Source organism: Camelus dromedarius, chromosome 19 (assembly GCF_036321535.1).
Source record: "Camelus dromedarius isolate mCamDro1 chromosome 19, mCamDro1.pat, whole genome shotgun sequence".
Taxonomy (NCBI): Eukaryota; Metazoa; Chordata; class Mammalia; order Artiodactyla; family Camelidae; genus Camelus; species Camelus dromedarius.
This window is the reverse complement of record NC_087454.1, coordinates 3,532,181-3,552,275: the sequence shown is the minus strand read 5'-3', so window position 1 is coordinate 3,552,275 and position 20,095 is coordinate 3,532,181. Positions and strand designations below refer to the sequence as shown.

At 42.3% G+C, this 20,095-nt stretch overlaps 1 protein-coding gene across 3 annotated transcripts in view; it reads left to right on the top strand.

Moving 5' to 3' along the window:
* The window catches only part of F13A1 (coagulation factor XIII A chain), a 125,248-nt gene that overhangs the window by 48,679 nt on the left and 56,474 nt on the right, over positions 1–20,095 (top strand). For all 3 annotated transcript variants that reach the window (XM_064476161.1, XM_064476162.1, XM_064476163.1), the window contains exons 6-7: positions 6,982–7,100; positions 9,551–9,658. In XM_064476161.1, the coding sequence (XP_064332231.1) occupies positions 6,982–7,100; positions 9,551–9,658 (227 nt within the window). The remainder of the gene's footprint in view (positions 1–6,981; positions 7,101–9,550; positions 9,659–20,095) is intronic.

Genomic DNA, 20,095 nt, shown 5'->3' with positions numbered 1-20,095 from the left:
AAGATTTAATTCAGCTGCTGGAAGGGAAAGGGTGGTCCCGTTCTGGGCTCTCGAACTCCTCGCCAGTCATAGTTTGCCACCTAAATTTATAACTTCCCATCAATAATAACCCAAAGCCCAAAAGTAAATCCTTCATTTTCTTGGACTTCTCGCTCACTCTCCAAGCCCCAGACATCCACCCCCACCCCTCATTCTCGCAGTAGGTGTCTCCTGTGCTGTGTCCCCAGGCACTGTGTGTGTGCTGGGCGCTGAGGTGGACAGTGGCCTGACCCGTCGACCTGGGACACAGCTTCATGTTCAAATCCTGGCCTCCCCTCTTACTAGCAATGTGACCTTGGGAAAGATACTTCACCCCTCTCTTCCTCAGTTTCCTTATGTATGAGATGGGGCAAATACGCCTTCCTCTTAGAAATGTTATGAGTTTTAATGAGTTTGTTCATTTCCGTACCACACTTAGGTCCTGGCGTGTAGTAGATACTACACACATGCTTGTTTGAGAAATAACTCAATCACAGAACAATACAGAGCGGGATGAGTGTCACCGCAGTGTCCGTAGGCCACCACGGAACGAGGCTTAATCCAGCCTGTGCCGGAAAGACAACAGCACAGGGAGACTCAGAGAAGGAGGGAAAGCGGTGACAATGTGAAGATGCTGAACAAGGACATCGACCATAAACAAAGAGCGCACCAGGTGGCTCTTGAAGACAAATCAATGCCAGAACGTTGAACTTGTTAACCTCTTATTAAATGCAGGTAGTTTCATGTCAATGCAACCACATTTAAAAAAAACAACTGTTTTTCCAATGTTGAAAGTCTAATTATAGAAATAAAAAGCAATGAAAGCATAAGAAGAACTCAGAGATCTACAAGCCACTGTTACCATTCTGATGTACTTCCATCCATTTAATGTATTTTTGAACGGTTTTAATTTTTAATTGACAATTAGTTGACTGCATTGTCCCTTTCAAATACACACACCAGCACGCACATAAACGGTGAGAAGCGGGCCCTCCCTTTTACCTCCAGTCCTGGCGTGTATCCAGAGAAAACCAGCTTTAACTGCGTAATGTCACTCCAGGTACTTTGCTATGATTTTACACATTGTGCATATACACATCTATAGAATTTGGATTTTATTAACCACCAATGGGGGGTGTATCATGAATGTTACTCTATACTTTACTTTCTTGCACAATGTATCTTGGAGAGTTTTCTGTATCAGTACAAACATATTCTTTTTAATGACTGTTTGGTATGGTTTTACCATAATTGATTCAGTCTTTTATCTACAAATATTTAGACTGCTTCCCATTTTCACATACACTCTGTGTACACGTCTTTCTGTAGAACAGATACCTAGAAATATTATTGCCTGGTCAAAGTGAATTCACATCTTAGATTGGCATAGATACTTCCAAATTCTTTTTTTAAAAAGGATGCAGTGTAGTTTACAACACAGCCACACCACATGAGAGTATCCATTTCTTTATACGCTCATTGGCACTTTATCTGTCCTTTTTCACCTTGTTTTTTGCATTTGTGTTTTCAAGCAGATTCCAGGCATTGGGTTATTTTACCCTTACCCATCTTAGCATGCATCTTTAAAAAGTAGACATAAATGTGTATGTGTGATATATGTGTGTTCACTTACACATATATGCATATGTGTGTATATGCACACAATACTCTATTATTAAGGCTACTGAAATCAACGAGTTCCTTTGTAGTATCCAATGATCGATCCTTTATTAAACTTCCTCAAATATCTAAAAAATGTCTTTTTTACACTTTGAATCAATGTCTGTAAATTAACTTGGTTGGCATATCTCTTAAATCTTTTACTTTAAGAGCAATCCTTTCCATCTGTTTCTTTCATGCCACAACCTTGATGCTAAAGTTGAGTCACTTGTCATGTAGAACTTTCCGTGTTGTGGACCTTGCTGATTCCATCCCCTGCTGCCCTGTAATGTTTCTCTAGCCGCTGTATTTTCTGTTAAGCAGTTAGTTCTATCTGGAGACTCAATCAGATTCATCTGTAAGTGAATCTTTTTCATTTATCTCTTTTTTCTTTTTAATTAAGTGGAGCAGAGAAGGCAAGAATACTTCTTAAGCCAAATGCTGTGTGCTTCCTGGGGCATTCATCCCATCAGGAGACGCATCATGTCTGATTGCCTCTCTTTTTGCGATGCTGAAATCTATCAGTAGGATCAGGTTTTATCAGTCTCATCCATCCATTATGAAATTCCCCATTAGCCTTTTAACAAATGATTTTAGCCTAGATCCATCATTTCACTAGGGATTGCAAAACAGTGGTAGCCTAATCTACCATTCTTTCTGCATTTATTACCATCAATTATTTTGGTGCCTTGAGGTACTATTCCTGTGAGAAGGTCTAGATGCTCCGTTCTTTCCTTATTTCTAAGTTTTTAGAATGAGGAGTTGACTCCCTAGCATGCTACAAAGGTAACCAATGAACTTTTTAAACTACTATGCATTTATACATGTTGAAATATTTCATGTGTTCTAATCCTTTGCAGTGACTGTCATTTGGGGGGAGGGTAATTTATTTTTAATTTAATTTATTTTAATTTAATTTTTTAACGGAGGTGTTGGGGATTGAGCCCAGGATCTCGAGCATGCTAAGCACACGCTCCACCACTGTGCTATACCCACCCCTGCAATTTTTGATATTTGAATCGTCACACTCTTAGCCAGGTGGCGCTTCTGATTCCTTTGTCATGAGTCCTAGAATCTTTAAATAACCTCCCTGTTTTCTGGTAGGAAGAAATATTTCAGGCTAGTCTTGTACATTTCCAGACCCAGACGTGCAGTGAGTCATTTTTGTTGAGGAGCCCAGGTGCCTTTTATGGGGAGGGACGAGGAGGAGGCACGGTGCTTAGAGAACAGAACCTGGGCTCAAGGGCACTTGTTGCTGTTACCTTGGTTGTTTTTCTCTAGTTCTTTTCCATGGAAAGAACTAGAAAGTGTGATTTTTAAAGAGAAACTGCATCCTGAGTTATTATTGATATGTTCAATTTAATTTTTTGCTAAAATTCTTTTATTGGATATTTTATTATAATGCAATTAAGTTTCTGATTATTACTCTGATAAGCTCTGATTGAAACACTTCACGGTAGTGCACAGACTAGGAGAAATACGAAAGTGTCTTAATAACAATATTTGTTGGTGAAAAATCATGGTGAATGCAAACCTCAAAAAACCCATTGGTCAGTCATAAGAGCAAAAGCACAATATGGGAAGAGAGAACCAGGCTCTCCTTCCATATATGTTCTTTTTGTATTTTCCTGTTATATCTTCCCCAAACTGAGATATTCCACAGTAGTTAGAATGGTCATCACCCTTCACCCTAACGGAGGAGCAAAATAATGAGCAGTAACCCAGAGGCCAGCTAAGGAAGCCACTTGGGAGCCTTAAGTTGGGAGGTCTTCCAGTTTCACAGTGATGTATCCTCAACTTGTCTTATCTGTTCAGTGCGAAAACAGAAGTTAATTCTGCTGAAATGAGATTCCTCTCCTGACAGGGTTTGTAACCGCATTCACTGAATTTCACATTCTTCATCTGTGAACTGGGAAGAAATGAATGGTAGGGACGAGATCAGTAGGGTCCAGCTCCAGCAGGTGAAATGACCATATACCAGGACAATGTCACCTCTATTTTGACTTACAAAGCTAACAGTGGTTTTAAGTTGGCAAGTTAATTACAGACCAACTACATCACAACCTTTTCAAATGGCAAAAGTACAAAAAAAAAAAAGTGTTACAAATATATTTCAGGAAATGTGCAGTCTAACAAAATAAAAACACTAAAAAGGTATCTTGCTGGAGGGAATTCAGCTTGGGAAAGTTATTACTGAAGCTAAACATTTTTATTTCATACAAACTATACTCAGAAATAGGTTTATGAGACTAATTTCTGGCTGAAAGTATCAAAGGGTTTATTTGTCAAGAAACAAATACCTTAGCTGACAAGGCTGGATAGAATGAGTCCAGACCCTTTCAAGATTTCTGCAGTGTTACGGTACCAACATATATCCCTTAATGGCAGAATGGGGTAATTATGGAATTAATTATCGCTAAAGTCGTTTTAAATGAAAAAAGAAATAGAAAACAAAACAAATTAAACTTGACACAATCTGACCATACATGCGTCAGTTTACAGTTTCAAGGTTATTTTACAAAATAGCTACATTTACACAAGAGGTTCTATGCAGCATTCTAAGATGAAAGTTCGTTTAATTTACCTTGGCGTGCTCTAAATGAGCAAATTACACTATTTAAAGAATCAGTTAATACATTTTATTTATTCACCTTCTTTATTCAGTAAGTGTTTCTTTCTCTTGAGTCAGAAAGAGGAAAAGAAACGATCTTACATATAATTGATCAAGAGAGGAAGTTAAGCACACTAACAACTTAAAGAAACAGGTGGGGAGGGACTGGGGAGGGTCGGCAGTCGTGTGACCTTCACCCGGAATGATGCTCTTCAAAGATAAGGGTCGATTTTCTTAGAGCCATTTAACAAAGATTTTGAAGAAAAACTTCATTTTGTTGTCCAGCCCTTTAATGTTTTCATTCCGACTCGCAGCCAGTCCAGCTACTGGTCTGCAGTAGCAGGGGTTAGGGCACAAGCTTCCAGCAGCTGCAATGCGAAGTAGCATATCCTGCCTGCAAGTCACTAAAAAAAGGAAAATAGAAGAATGCCTTTCCCTTTTAGATAAAAAGAAAAATTTAATTAAAAAGTTTAGGAAAAATAACCTTAAGCATAAAATGATTTGCAAAGGAATCTTATATAACAAATGGCTTGATGTTAGAGCATGAGGTTGAAGTTTTCATTTCTTTGATTTTTGGTTTATACACCCTTTTCTCTTATCCTGAAAATCTTGGTTTCTAACACCATTAACATGTTTGCTTCTGTTACATTAGTTTCAAAATAGCAATAGCAATATTATTACTAGCAATAGGATTATTAAGATGGTCCATCATTTTTTTCTTTTTGTTTGTTTATTTTGTAGTTTTTCTTGTCCTTACGTTATATTCTACTGGGGACATACAATGCAATTACTCTGCCTTAAAGTAACTTGAAATGGGTCTCTGGGTTTAGGCAGCCAATCTCTTACACAGTCATGTTTTCTTTCATTTTGATTATATTTATTTAGAAATTGCTTTGTCTTTTATTTTAAGTTAGTTTTGTCTTGTAACTTTACAAACCATTTCCATGATTCCAAAGTCAAACTTACAAAACAAAGATACTTCAGAGAAGAATGTTTAACTTCCAACCCTCCCTAATACCTCAGGTGATAATGTTGTTAAATTGGAGCTTATCTCTACACTTTAAAATATAAGCACATATGGAGGTCAGTATGGAGGTTCCTTAAAACACTAAAAGTAGACTTAGCATATGACCCAGCAATCGCACTCCTGGGTATATATATCCAGAGGGAACTCTAATTCAAATAGACACATGACCCCAGTGTTCATAGCAGCACTATTTACAACAGCCAAGACATGGGAGCAACCTATATACCCATCAACAGATGACCAGATAAAGAAGATGTGAGATACACACACACACACACACACACACACACACACACACACAATGAAATACTACTCAGCCATAAAAAGGAATAAAATAATGCCATTTGCAGCAACATGGACGGACCTGGAGATCATCATATTGAATGAAGTAAGTCAGACAGAGAAAGACAAATATCACATGGTATCACTTACATGTGGAATCTAAAAAAAAAAGTGATACAAATTCTATTTACAAACCCAAAAGACTCACAGACATAGAAAACAAACTCTGATTACCAAAAGGGAAAGTGTGGGGAGGGATAAATTAGAGGCTGGGGATTAACAGACGTGGCATTTTATCCTCTTTGACTTACAATTCCTTTGTCATATATTAATCTCATAGATAGATGCATACAGTAACATCTATTTCTAGACCATCTGTAGGCTAGTCTATCCCTACTCCCCAGAGATTCCGATGCAACTGCTCTGGAGTTCAACCCAGGAATCAGGAGTCTTTAAATCTACCCCGATGACTGTAATGTGTAGCCAAGTTTAACAACTTCTAGGCCAGAGAGACAGCTAAAGACTGATCAGGGAATGAGGAGGAAAGAACCCTGAGAAGGTTACAGGATGGCAGGTATGACCTGGGCCAAAGAAATGTGATGAACCGAGTCCCCAGTCAGAACCAAATTTACTATTTCCAAGCCTGCAAACTGACCTGAGTACAACTCACATCTGCGTGCTCCTGCCTGTGCTAAAGATGCCTTCGCGGCTCTCACGCCTGGCCTGGGGATTAGCGCCAGACTGATCACTGAGTAGGCAGATGGGGAGCGAGGTTTTCCTGAGATCGTAGCCACAAGGAAGGAAAATCCTTGCAATGGAGGGAGATGACCGCGGAGGCTTGCTGGGCACCGACCAACACACGCACGAGGATTGCTCCTCAGAAGGAGACACGCCCCAGCCTCCCTCCTCCGGTCTGATGGGCCACCAACCAGGCATGGCCGATGATGCGCCGGCTTCTCATGTGCCCCAGACTTCTTTTAAAGCCGTTTTCAACTCTGTTAATGTTAATGGTTTGGAAATCATTTTTGATCTGTATTACAGTTTTGTGTCTGTATCATAGAATTCTGATTCTGGAACTACTGATGCACTGGAATGCTAACGTGTCCAATGGGACTTGTCAGCTTAATTGCGCTACTTGGAACTTAAGGAGCCAGAGTTTGTCAGCATTTGGCTGACGCATGTCACCATTTACAGGCTGATCTTGGCTACTCATTAAGTTCACCGTTCTTAAAATTATATACTGTGAAATGAACTACTTTTGGTGAAAGAAAAGACTTTTTTTCCCATCTAGCTGAGTAATTGCAGTTTAGGACCAAAACCAACTTGCAGATGTGTGAAAGCATTCTGGTTTCGTAATAGTCACTGTGTTTAAATTCCGATGCAGAGGATGCTGTGTACCTGGAAAATGACAAAGAAAGAGAAGAGTACGTCCTGAATGACATTGGGGTCATTTTTTATGGAGACTTCAACGACATCAAGAGTAGAAGCTGGAGCTATGGGCAGGTGAGCCATTTAAAATCGGTCATGGTCAAGGACATTTTTACTTAATATTTTTGTCCCAAGTGTCACGGCAGGGTGATATGTCTCGATATTAGACAAGCATGATTCCCTGCTTTTCAGGATCTGAGACTCCTGGGTGGCCTGGGAATAGAGACTTAGAAAGGAACCTGCATAATTTATCGCTGAAACCACGTATTTTCCGTTATCAGTGTTACAAAGATGGGAGGTTGCATGGGTGCCGTGGCATTCCAGGGAGAAGGGCTTTGACAGCTGAGCACACTGAAATCTCATGAGCTCAGGCTTTGCTCTTCAGCGTGGAATGAACCCGCATTTTTCTTTTCTTATAAGGAAAGGTGTTTTGATAATGATGCAAAGGATACAGCAAGGCAAGTGCCCAACTCAAAGAAATAACTTCTTTAAAGTGTTGGTGAAAAGATACTGCTAATGAGAAGAGAGTGTTGCCATTGCATCAAGGGGGGCGGTCTGGGCTTCCACATCAAGGCATGTGATCAGCTGCAGCCTCGATTTACTGTCTGGATATAAGGTAGCAAATGGTACTTCGTTTACGATATTCAGTAATTCAAACTGTTTCAGCTTGGTGTCTTTAACAATGGAGAAATGATTTTTTTTTTACCATGTGTCCACAAATGGATGCATGTCCTGTGACTCAGAAATGACTTTCACTAGCAGCAGAAGAGCAGGTAAATGTGTCATTTCACAGTGTTTTGGCTGAGATGGTTGGAGTTGTGCACCATCGTTCTGGGTATCTGGAGGGGGAGATTTCACAGAAACTGCCTCACAGAATCACACAATACTTTCCTGGCTTCTGATCCTTGTTTAAACTTCCACATGGGCTCTCGCTGCAACTCTCCACCTGCTCCAGCCTGATCACTGGGACCCCTATCACCACTGGCTCTTGTCTTGTCCACCCAGCTTTGTGTCCTGCTCCTTCACGCCGACCCCTCAGAGCCACAAGCCCGGCACCCAGGCTTGCCCGCCTGCATCCCTGACATCCGGCCAGGCCAAGGATGTGTGTGCTCTTTCCCTGTTTCTGGACCCCCGCCTGGCTCCCCGGTTCCAAGCCCCTTCCTTCCTGAGTGATGTACAACCTGCGACTACTGCTTATTGTCTTGTGCCCTTGCATCGGGTCCCCTACTCCTAACCTTTAGTTGTGATCCTGTTTCCCCTGTGTGATGAGAGGGAGAGCTAATACGGAACAGTGCCATCTGCGTGGGCAGCAAGGAGGACTGCGAAAGGGTCCCAAGCATGATCGGGGCGCCCTCCCGCCAGCATGCCTTTGGATAGACACTTTGAGCACGGCCACTGCCTGTCTCTACTGTCACCCAGAGTCGCCTCATTTGGGTACTTTGGTCCAAACAAGCAGCCAAGCCAGTAGTTTGCAGTGGGGCAGGAAAACAGCCGGTTCCACTACGTCTTTGCCTCTCCAGCTCACGGCTGTCCTGCCCCGCAGGCACAGCTGAGGGACAATGCCTGGGAAGAACCAGGATCGTGAGTCCTCTGTGCCCTGAAGGGCTGGGGGTGACTCGTCGCCGCAGCATCACGCCTGCTGAGGGCGCAGGCACAGCTGGCATTCCGACTGGATTTTAACAAGGAAGCACACGGCACTGAGCCGTTAAGGCTGTGGTTTCTGTCGCAAGTCCTCGGGTGGGGAACATGCAAGGTTTCTGTACGCGGAGAAGCCTCCTGTACAAGGAGGCACAGTGTAGGTGTAATCTTCTGATTTTGTCATTTTAGTACTATTTTGTCTTTTTTCTTTTTTTAAGAAAATTCTGGTGGTGTGTGTGGCTGGAGGTTCTTTCTAGGGAAACTGAACTGACTAGCTGACTCTTCCCTTGACAATACGATCTCCTTTCTCTGAGCCCTCCTGTCCCCTCTTTGACCCTGGGATCCACTTTGTCTCCGAAGAGCAGCACCCTTAGACAGACACTCACTGCCCGAGGTCGCCCACGGCTCCCGGCGCGGGCGGCACCGACGGGCCGCGCCGTCTGAGACGTGCCCGAGAGCCCTTCACTTTCGAGATGCACAAGGACTCATGTTACTTTTGAGGTCTCAAGACTTTGGCCTGACTTTTCGTAACTGGTTCACTTCATTGCCGTGGGCACTGGAGCCAGTGGGGTGGGGAGAGCCTCTGAATTAACCTGCATGATTTTCTGAGGAACTTCAAGTCAGGTCATGATCTGAGTACGTCAGCGCTCTAGTAGTTCTGTGTGTATTTCCAGCTAGCTTTTACATTCTTACTCATCTTACTGAAAAATAAAAGAGGATGTCCCCTTCCTCCCACCGTCATATTTCACACTAAGGATTATGGGTGATGACCGTATAGGAAATACGCATTTCTAGGTATTAGGTTGTGGTTTCATTTTACCTTTTGGCAGAGGCTATCTTGCTTGCAGTGTGGACATTAAGTAGTCTCCCGTTTTTTCCCTACATAGTTTGAGGATGGCATCCTCGACGCCTGCCTGTATGTGATGGACAGAGCAAAGATGGACCTCTCCGGCAGAGGGAATCCCATCAAAGTCAGCCGCGTTGGGTCTGCCATGGTAAGAGCAACCCCGATTACTAAAATCAATTACACCTGTCATTCACTGCAGCGTAGATGTCAGTTCATTAAGCGTTGTTGATATGGTGGCGTACACTTAATAAACTTTTATTTGGAATAGCCTGTAATTCCCTGAACTTGTCAGGTGCCATGAAACAACATTCTCATCTCTGTGCTTCATGTGGCTTTGGCTTCAGACAAAGGCTGATAGATGGCATGATAGTATAGATCACTTGTTCTTAAGAAACCTCTTGCCTAGGGATCGAGGCATGACCGCAACAGAATGCCAGCACCATAATCAATCAATCAGCAATCAATCAATCAAACATCAAGGAGGGCCAAAAAAAAAAAAAAAGCAAAAACCCACATGACATAGCTTTTCTCCACCTTCACACCCATAGCAAGAGAGTAAAGAATTACTAATCCTCGCCTCCAACACAATGAGACCTCCCCGTAGGGTGCTGTAGTTTATGAAACGGGTATCGATCCTTCACAGCGGCCACCTGAGAGACGTGGGGAGGAGGGGTGCATGTCTCACGCCAGTTTACGAGGTAGGAAGCGGTGTGGTGCCAGTTTGTCAGGGACACAGCCCCAGCTAGAACCCAGGTCTGCTGACCCCAAACCTAGACGTTTTCTACCTTCCGTGCTGGTCTCCACAGGAGATGGTGGAACGTGGAGCTAGGTGCTACTTCATTCAATCAAAAACTGAGCAAAAAATATTCCTTTCATTACCAATTTCCTTAAGGTTTATTTTTAAGAAATCTGTCTGTAAGAATGTTGTCTTTGAGTTTGGGTTGAGTTAAGTGAAATCAAATGTTTTTCATATAGAAATATTCAGCTGAGAATGATATGAAATGTCATTTCTGGTTAGCTCTTAAGAAAAAAGATTGTTTTATTTTATTAATAACTAGGCTACATGTAAATTTAAGAGAAGTGGAGCTTAAAAAGAGGGCTAAAAACTAACATCTAAAGGCAGTTTTGTTTTCACGTGTTAGTCTACGTTGCATACTGAAAAGAAAATGAATTCTAAAGAATTGGGGGATTTCTTGATGGTAACTATTTATAACAGCATCCTTTGGACCGACAATCACTGCTTCCCCGGTTTCACAGACAAGGTTCCCTTTTTTCTTCTCCTTTGAAGTTATCATGACGGCTTTGCAGGGAGAAGGGGAGCAGCAGCTCTCAGTGGCTGGATGTGAGTTAATTCCTCCTGCAGCGTTCTGAACTGGCACGCTCAGCAGTCCGAGCTCGCTCACACGTTGTGTGCATTCTCACGAATCCAGGAACCACTGCCGAGCACAAGCCCAAGCAAGAGGGAGGCGAACCCCAAGAAGCTAACCCAGTACTTTCTTTGGTGGCATCTGGCCAAGTGGAAGCTGCTAAGTTTTGAATTAAGCACATAGTCCTAATGCAAATTGCCTTGACATTTTATTGACATAAAAAGCCTCTGAAGTTCTAATTTTGAAAATCTATAAGCCACTTTCAAGACTTAGCACTAGACAGAAACTGTTTGGAGGGGGTAGTTTTGTTGGTTTAGTTTTATTTTGGGGGTCACGGGAGAGGCCCCACCCTGGGGAATGTCTCTATTTCCACCACCACCGTCGTTCACACACACACACAATGTATGTTAGACAGTTTTCAAAAGCTTTTTACATCTATTTTCTCCTTCAGTCTTTAAAAGGGCTCTGTGAATCTTTCCCAAATCTATTCAGTCATAATGATTTTAGAAATTAAACATTGATCCTCCAAAAATCAATCAAAGAGATGAAACTTTCCCCCAAAATCAATTGTTCTCTGGTCACCCAGGGAGGTTCTCTCCTGTTCACAAATCCTGAAAATCTATCATGAAATTGCTGAGAGAAGTTAAGTAAATACTGGAAGAAGAAAAAAACCCTCAAACTTCTCAGTTAAAGATTTACCTTAGAATAGGAGATGTTTTTAGGGAGCCTGGAAAGAAAATGTTCTGAAGTTGTGTGTGACTGGCCAGAACCCTGGCTCCGAGCAGTGTGTTTTCTCAGGGGGCTGGTCCACCCGCTGGAAGAGCAGGGAGCCTGCGTTGTCGTTTGAAGGCTCTTCTCAAATCTCTCCCCAGCCTGATCACAGAGGCTGGAAGCTCCTTTCAGAGGATACAAATGCTGGAGCAGGATACATCGACATGCAAGTCACCTGGGATGGGTAACTCACGGACTTCAGTCCATGCTGAGATGAGGCATGGAAGGCAGAAATTTCCTGGAGCAAATAGCTAGCGGGAAGGAGTGGGGATGAACAGCTTAGCCCTGGGGGCAAGAGGCTGAAACAGACAACCGGGGCCCCAGAGACAAATTTGCTTGCTGCGGTCACGGCCAAGTCCAGCACTGAAGATAGGCAAGGAGTTTGCAGAGAGCGGGTGGGTGCATGATGCTATATGAACACAGGTAATAAATAACTCAGGTTCTGCTAAATTCCAATCATTCCAATGATGACAATAATCATGGAAATCTGGCTTTGCAGTCCCCAGATAGAAATTGGTCTACACAGTTCCCAGATAAACGTCTTTGTACCCAGTGTTTATGACCTCGGAGAGCTCTTGGTCATGGCGGCTGTCCTGCACACGAGAGGATGTTTGAGGATATTTAGCTGCATCCCTGGTTTCTACCCAAGAGATGCCAGTAGCACCTCCCCCTCCAGTTGTGACAACCAGGAATGCCTCAGATATTTCCAAATGTCCCCTGGGGCTCAAAACCACCCCCAGTGAGGACCACAGCACTAAACCACTCTGTGACTCAGTTTCCTGGCCTGTGCAATGGACATCACCCTCTCTTCTTGCCCACAAGGAGAATCTGTCTTCTTACCTCATTCGAAACCTGCTGGTTTTCATTCCTCTGTTGAAGAGAGAGTGGAGGCAGTGTCATGTGGGAAGGGCCCTGGCCTAGGTCACATCGGACCTCTGGGTTCTGACTCCTCCACTAACTTCCTGTGTGACCCGGGACAAGTCACTCAGCCTCTCCTGCCTCACCTCATCTTTAAAATGAAATTTTGTCTTTATACTCAGATCACAATTGTCATTCCCAGTGGCAGCAAGAATAACCTTTTCTTCTTCAAAACAACATTCTTTCTTCTATTTTTCCCCCTTTATAAATTCAGTATCTTATTTAATTCTTATTTTGAGTTGCTACTACTTCACTTTGATGTGAAAATCGGAAAAGTTTATGACAATCTGGACAGCCTTGGGCTACTGGGCTTTCCCAGGAGAAAGAAAGTCTAAAAACCCTGTAATCTCATTGTCTGGGGGCTGGTCCTGAGATGCTAGAACCTTACATAAGCGAACTTTCTTTATTGAGGCTCTCCTAAAGACGGTGGTGCATTTTACCTAAGCTACACTGCAGGTTGATTGAAGAGAGAAAATGTTTAAAAAGAGGAAATAAGAAAAAAGAAGAAACCAGCCCAGTTATACTGCCTTCTTTAAGTTACGTTGCTTGACTGCTGTTTGCTTGCCACCTCATCTCTGACACGACAGTCCCCAACAGGACAATTGTCGGGAAAATCTGAGAAGGATGCTTGGTGCCATCTGAAAACGTATTTCACTCACAGGGCACTAATAGTGCATCCCATCACTGGCCCTAACGCCTGTGAAGTAACCCGACGTGGACTCTGAGCCCTGGCCAGACTATCAGAATAGGTGTTCTGTGCCAGGTGACAAGAACAGCACGGTCCCAGGGAAAGGACAGGCGGTGACAACAGCCTGGCTTTACTGTCGGGTGGTTGCTGGTCCCTGCTTGTTTCTGCCCCATAGCAGATTGGATATGGCAGCAACTGTGGGCGGAAAAGTTCTCCAGGGAGGCGCACAGCCGCCCTGCAGACACTGCTCACGCACTCACTGTAGAAGCCCTGACGTCCCACCTCGGTGCACGGTTGCTCCTTTGAATTGCAATTTACCAGCAGGAGAGCTGTGTTGATATGCGCACAGAGCCAGCACGTGAGACCTGGAAGCCTCTCCAGGGCCTTCAAGGTAAAGAGGTGGAAGCCCTCGGGAATGACGTCGCTCCAGCTCGCACCGCAAATAAGTGGCTGGGCTGGAACCAGATACTGTCCTTGCTCTCAGGTCAGATTACCTTAAAGGGCCACTACCAACACATTAGGACCGATGACACAATTACAGCACCAAACTAAGCAGCTTCTCCCAGCAGAAAAGGACCCAAGGGGACAGGTTCCAGAACAGGTGAATTTTGATATAGGGGAATAAGTGAAGAAAGGTGTAAATCGGAGAATTCTAAATAGCCAGAGGCATTGGGGAAAGAGTTCCCAAAGAAGACTAGGTACCAAATATGGCTTGATGGTGGTACTGGTGGCTGTGATGGTGGTGACGGCGATAGCAGTGAGGATGGTGGTGGTGGTGATATGGTTTGATGGTGGTACTGGCGATGGTGGTAGTGATTGCTGTAATGATGCCGATGGTAGTAAAACACTCAGTGTTAACTCATTCATTCAACAAGTATTTACTGAGACTCTCCAGTCTAGGTACTGAGGTACAGTTGTAAACAAAACACAGTGTCTGCCTTCACAGAGCTGACAGTCCAATGGAGAAGACAGGCTAGTAAGCAGAGCATTTCAGCACAGTTTTGGCAAAGTCTCTGATGAAATAAGCAAAGGATCGCGTGAGAAGGCGAACCTGTCAGGCTTTGCTCAGAGTTTTCCGAGGACAAAGCCGTGTCCTGACAAGTGTTGGGATATTGGACGAAAAGGTAGAGGACTAGCTGGCAAGGGCCCAGAGCAATAATGAACCATGTTGTTATGCATGGAAACCCTTTCTCCACGGTGGAAATTAAACCCAAATAGCCAGTCATCAAAACCACGGCAGGAAAATGCAAGCAGGGGAAGTGTGCTCCTCTGGGGACTTAGCTGATTCGATCATAACTTTAAAAGGAATAAATAAGGTGACATTTGGGGGAAATTTGGAAGGACGGGGAGAAGAAAAAATGTCAATATACTAGTTACATATTTTAAAATTCCAGTCTTTACACTGTTGCCAGTCTGGACTTTCCTGCTTCCCTTGAGATGTGCACATTTATTTCTAACCCTGGTCTTTTGCTAATATCGAACCACCATGCCCTCATTAATCCCCATTAATACTCTATTCTAACTGTGCCGTTTGGGAACTAACTCAAGATTGAACATTTCTTTAAATCAATCGATGTTCAGTGCACTCTTTAGTGTTATATATTAAAAAAAAAAAGTCTTGAACTCCAGCTAGTAAATCAGACTGACCAGAAGTGGTGGTCTGTCCTGGAGTCTCCTAGCGCCCAATGCAAGATGAATGACTTAGGTCTTGGAGGCAAAATGGGCTTCAGAGATGCTCATCCCCAAGCAGATATGATCTCACAGAGAACACTGAAAATAAAGTTACTTTTCACTTTGTCCATGTTTCTCCTCCTTCTCCTTGTCCCAGTATCTAGGCAGCACTTTTTTTTCCTTTCCACGTATGAAAAAAAAAACATGACATCACTCCTTTGATATTTTGCCAAGCAGCTCCACAGGAGGCTTACTAATAAACCAAGTGGTTTTTTTTTTTTTAATTTTCCCCCACCTGTTCATTTGGGCATCCCACGGGAAGCTTCACATTCAGCAAACATTTTCATGCAACAAACTATTTCAACTATTCAGATTACATTTTAAAATTCACCTGGGTTAGGAAATCCCACCCCTCGGTTAGACCAAATGAACTTTAGAATCAGAAATAAATGGTTATTTCTAACATTATAACATGAAGTCTATTCTCTGGTCATACAGACCAATCACAGTACAGCACCCTAACAATTTTATTTTTAAAAATTAAAAAATTAAAGCACTGCAGAACTACTCCTTTGGCTTATAAGCAGCTAAAAACACTACTTTTTTGGAGCAAACTGTCCTGGAGAAATCTTAGGACTCAAGTGTTCGAGGGCCATTGTCCCAACCATCTCACCATCGAGGACCTCTTCACATTTCCCCGTGTGGATCTTATTTTGGGGAGAATTTCCTCTATCAAAAAAGCATGATTATATAATAATAATTTGTTTCCTGATTCTTGCATCAGAGATTTACCTAATTGCCAAACAGAACTTCTGACGGGAGTGGTGGTGCTGATAACCACCAGACATTCAGTGCGAGCACACCAAATAGGACTCGGTGCCACCTTGTGAAGGCAAAGGTACAGCTTCCTTTTGCGGTTTGGAAGAGCGGTGGTGACTCACACACACGCATGTCATTGCAGATGCCTTAGAGTTAAAGTTTGCAGGCTGGAGACCACTACCAGATGTAGGCTCCTTCGTGGATTTTGGCTCCCGTCCAGCATTTCTGGAGCTCCGACTCTATCTGCTTTCTTATTTCAAATTGCTGTTTTCTCTCCCCGTGATTCATGTCCAGGGATGTCAGGAACGACACTCCTCACTTGGGGATCGCAGGGAAAGCTAGAGGCCTCTGCTGCTCTTAACGACCTCCCCCGTGGGGACACATCTCCATCAGGGGGAGGTCCCGCGGGTGGCAACTTTGGAGAATCCACTAGTTAGGGTTAGTGAAAAATATTATTGTAGTCCAACTCGGTAAAATCTAAAACACTAATTCTAAAAAGACTTTTTTACCTTTTAAAGTTGGGGTCCAGGTACCCACGAGCACAGGAGGCACTGCTGTGGTTCAGGAAAGACCAAGGGAACCCAGTGAAGAGTGGGAGGCACAGAGTCAGGATGATCTCTAGTGCCTTTCAAACTAAACATCACACCATGAGGGCACCCTGCTCACTAGGGACTTTCGTTTCTGTTTATTGAAGAATTTTTAACAATTGGCAAATATATTGGAAGCCAGGAGAAAAATAGAATTTACCTAATGGAAGTTGTTTTCATAGCCAATTTTGAGAAATTGTATTCATTTCATAAATAACCAACATGCAGATGAAGAGACAGAGGTGTCAGGAAGTTAAATGACTTATCCAAGGTCATGGGTAGACGTGGAAGAGGATCTCAAGTTGCCTGACCCCACTGTTCCACACCCAGTGTTATGTTCCCCCCAGGTTTGTCCTCTGCCTGTCCTCTCTCCATATCACATGAGCCCCTTGGGTACAAATGCAATGTCTTTTACAAGCCCTGTCTTATTCAATCCTTCTCTTATCAGTGGGGGTGTGGAGGGGGGTCGAGGGGACAATGAACTGTTCAGACATCATATTTCTCTCTTACGGCAAAAGCCAGCAGTGTAATGAGGTTTCCATTTGTGGGCAAACAGCCTGGTTTCTCAATTATTCAGGCTACATTTCTTATGCCTGTGCTCCCCATATTTTTGGAGAAAAACAGACATTTATTACAAGCCATCTCTCAAATGTGATAATCATAGTCAATCTGAATGTCTGCTTCCCCTGAATTGCTTCCTGGAATGAGGTTTCCACGCTGCATCTATTTTGTAATCACATCGGCTATTTCTGAAACACAGGGGTGCTTCCCTGCGCTCCTTCTAAGCTATGCAGTCGGGGCTGCTCTGGTCCCCTGGGGCTGACATCCCCAGGACGGGCGGGCGAATAGAAATGCAGCTAAGCCCTTTAGGAAGTGAACTCACAGGTCCGTCCACACTGCATCCCTTCTCGTCCTCTCCTCCCCTCTCCTCTCCCTTGACATCCTTTCCTTTCCTCTTCTTGCTCTGCTCTTTTTCCTTCCCGTCAATCCATCCATCCATCCATCTGTCCATCCATCCATCCATCCTTTCATTCACATATTTTCGGAGGTCTGGTCTATACCAGCCCTGGACCATGCAGCAGTGGGATAGCAGTGGAAAAAGCAGACAGTGCTGGAAAAGCTGAAAAATCTCAGTCTCTCTTTCACTCTCTCAGTCCACATTTGGTTCTTTGTTTCATGATTATCAATTAGTAAAACATGTTTTGGCCAAATAAGAATCCTCAAGTTACTAAGGGAGACAAGGTTAACAATCTCTCGTTGCAATGATTTTCATGAAGAATGAACCTAATGACCCACTCCTTGTCAGAGCCTGGGTCGGGTATATAAACCGAAGCACATTTGCAGAACATTGCACATTTGTGGTTGCGTGCTTCACACGATAGGTTAGGGTTATTAGCTCATGGCGGCAGGGGCAGGGTTGTTTATGAAGTAAAATTAACACACAATGAAATACATGGATATTAAATGAAAAATTCAATGAGTTTTGATGGGGTTACTCACTACCCCAGCCAAAATGTAGACAGTACCACCAGCCCAGAAACTTCCCTCATGCTCATTTTAGTCCATGCACATCACCCTAGGCCACCACAATTCTGATTTCTTACAGTTAGGTCAGATTGCCTGTTCTTAACTTCATTCACATGCCTGGATTCACACAGTATGTACTGTTTGGGGCTGGCGTCTTTTAATCAGTCAGTTCTCTCACAGGTCTTTAAGTTGTTCCTTTGCATCGCTGAGCAGTGTTTCCTTATATTCCATACCCCAATTTATCTATCCATTCATCTGCTGATGGACATTTGAGATGTTTCCATCTCAGACCTATTATGAATCGAGCTATTATGAACACTCTTGTACAAGTCAGTTTGTATACATGCATTTTCATATTTCTGAGGGAAGTAGTTAAAGATGGCATGTCTGAATCATAGAGCATGTGTATGTTTAACTTTATAAGCATCTGACAGTTTTCCAAAGTGACTGGAGCCCTAGAATGTCATGGACACAGTTTGACATCCTCTGTTCAACTTCCATCTACAATTAAGACTGAGCACCTTCAGACTGTACCTGGGGGTTTGAGGGTCACAAAACCTAGAAAGGAGTCATTCTTCTCCTTCCCAAATTTCACTCTCCACCTTTGAAACTAGATCATGTTACCCAAAATGTATATCTAGGGGTCTTTGAGGAAACTATTATAGATAGGATTAGGGATAAACTGTATTTTGCAAAAATGACAGAAATCCTAGCCTTAATGAGAACATAACTTTTAACAATGAAATTTAACAGCATATACTAGGTTTATAACAGAGAAAAATCATTTTATCATGGTCTTACAAAATGTGCACACAAGATAAGACAAATACCTTTACATATTTAAAAAGAAGCAGAAAAAAATACTTATTATGCAAAACATAATGGCCCAAAGCCTTGCATTCAGAGAGGCAGCCCACCCTACTGGGCACAAAAGGAATTTTAACTGTTCTGTCCCCTAGGATGAATATTTGAGAAAATTCTAAACATTTTTAAAAGTTTGAAGAAGAAAATAATAATTATTATATATTCTTGCTGCAAGAATTGAACACAGCATCTTGGCATATCTGCTTCCAGTCTTTTTAATGAAAAGTCTTTTTGTTTTTGTTTTTGTTTTTTTTTTGGTTAAAAATTATAATTCTCTCTAAAAAAGATTTAAGACAATCCAGAAAAATTTAAAGATAAAAGTTAAAAAAAAAAAAACTTTCCTCAAAAAAATCACTTCAAATTTTACCACCAAGAAATAACTATTATTAATATTTTAGGTACATAATTTCAACTAGATACATAGATATTTACAACAGAAGAAATTATTAAACTTCAAATAAATGTTTCTTCACTACAAGAAATATTATTTCCTAACAGACCCCCTCTAAGGTTCTTAGAAAATTATGAAAACCACTGAAAGAATAAAGCAATTATATGTTTTTAAATTATGTGTTAATTTTGGATGGTGTCAGTTAACTAAGAGAGATCCACACATTAAAACATCAGCCTTTCCATTCTCCTCCCACTTTCCTCCCTCATGTCTAATTTTTTCTTAGGATTATTAGTGTTTTTGCATTATCAGGTTTTAAAATTCATATTCATTCAGGTACTATAGTTCCCAAAGATTTTTAAATGTCTATGGATTTTTCTCTTCACTGGCCCTTTCACCACAGAGTCTCTTTCCTTGCATCTTTGTGTACTTAATTCTTTAATTACCTTAATTATCACTTTCCAAGTAGTTTGGTTATGGTGGGTACCATATCCCCTGAGATCCTTCATGGTGTGTGTTGGTGTCTTTGTACTGGCAGGACGTCTTAGCTGTGCATAATATTTTCTCTCAGGACTGTGTAAATATGGACCATGTGTTTTGCCATCGACTGGTGCTCTGGAGAAGTCTGAAGACAACCCCACTCTTATTTTGTTGTTAATCTGAGTTTTCTATCTGTATGACTGAACAACTGTTTCTTTATGCTTAAGTTCAACTGGTTTCAGTAATTAAAGTTCCTAGGTAACGAGCATTCTGCATCAAATTACCCTGTAGCTCAGATTGATCTTTTAATGTATAGATTCAACTTTCCCACCATTAGGTAACATTTGCCTATATTGTGCCATGAATACATCTCCTGTGTCACTTGTTAGGGTCTCCATTTTAAGGGTACTAATTATCCTTATGTTGTATCATCCTTGTCTCCTGTAACTATTAGCTTCTCTCTAACTTCATCTCTATATCTTTTTCATTAGTATTTGGTTCA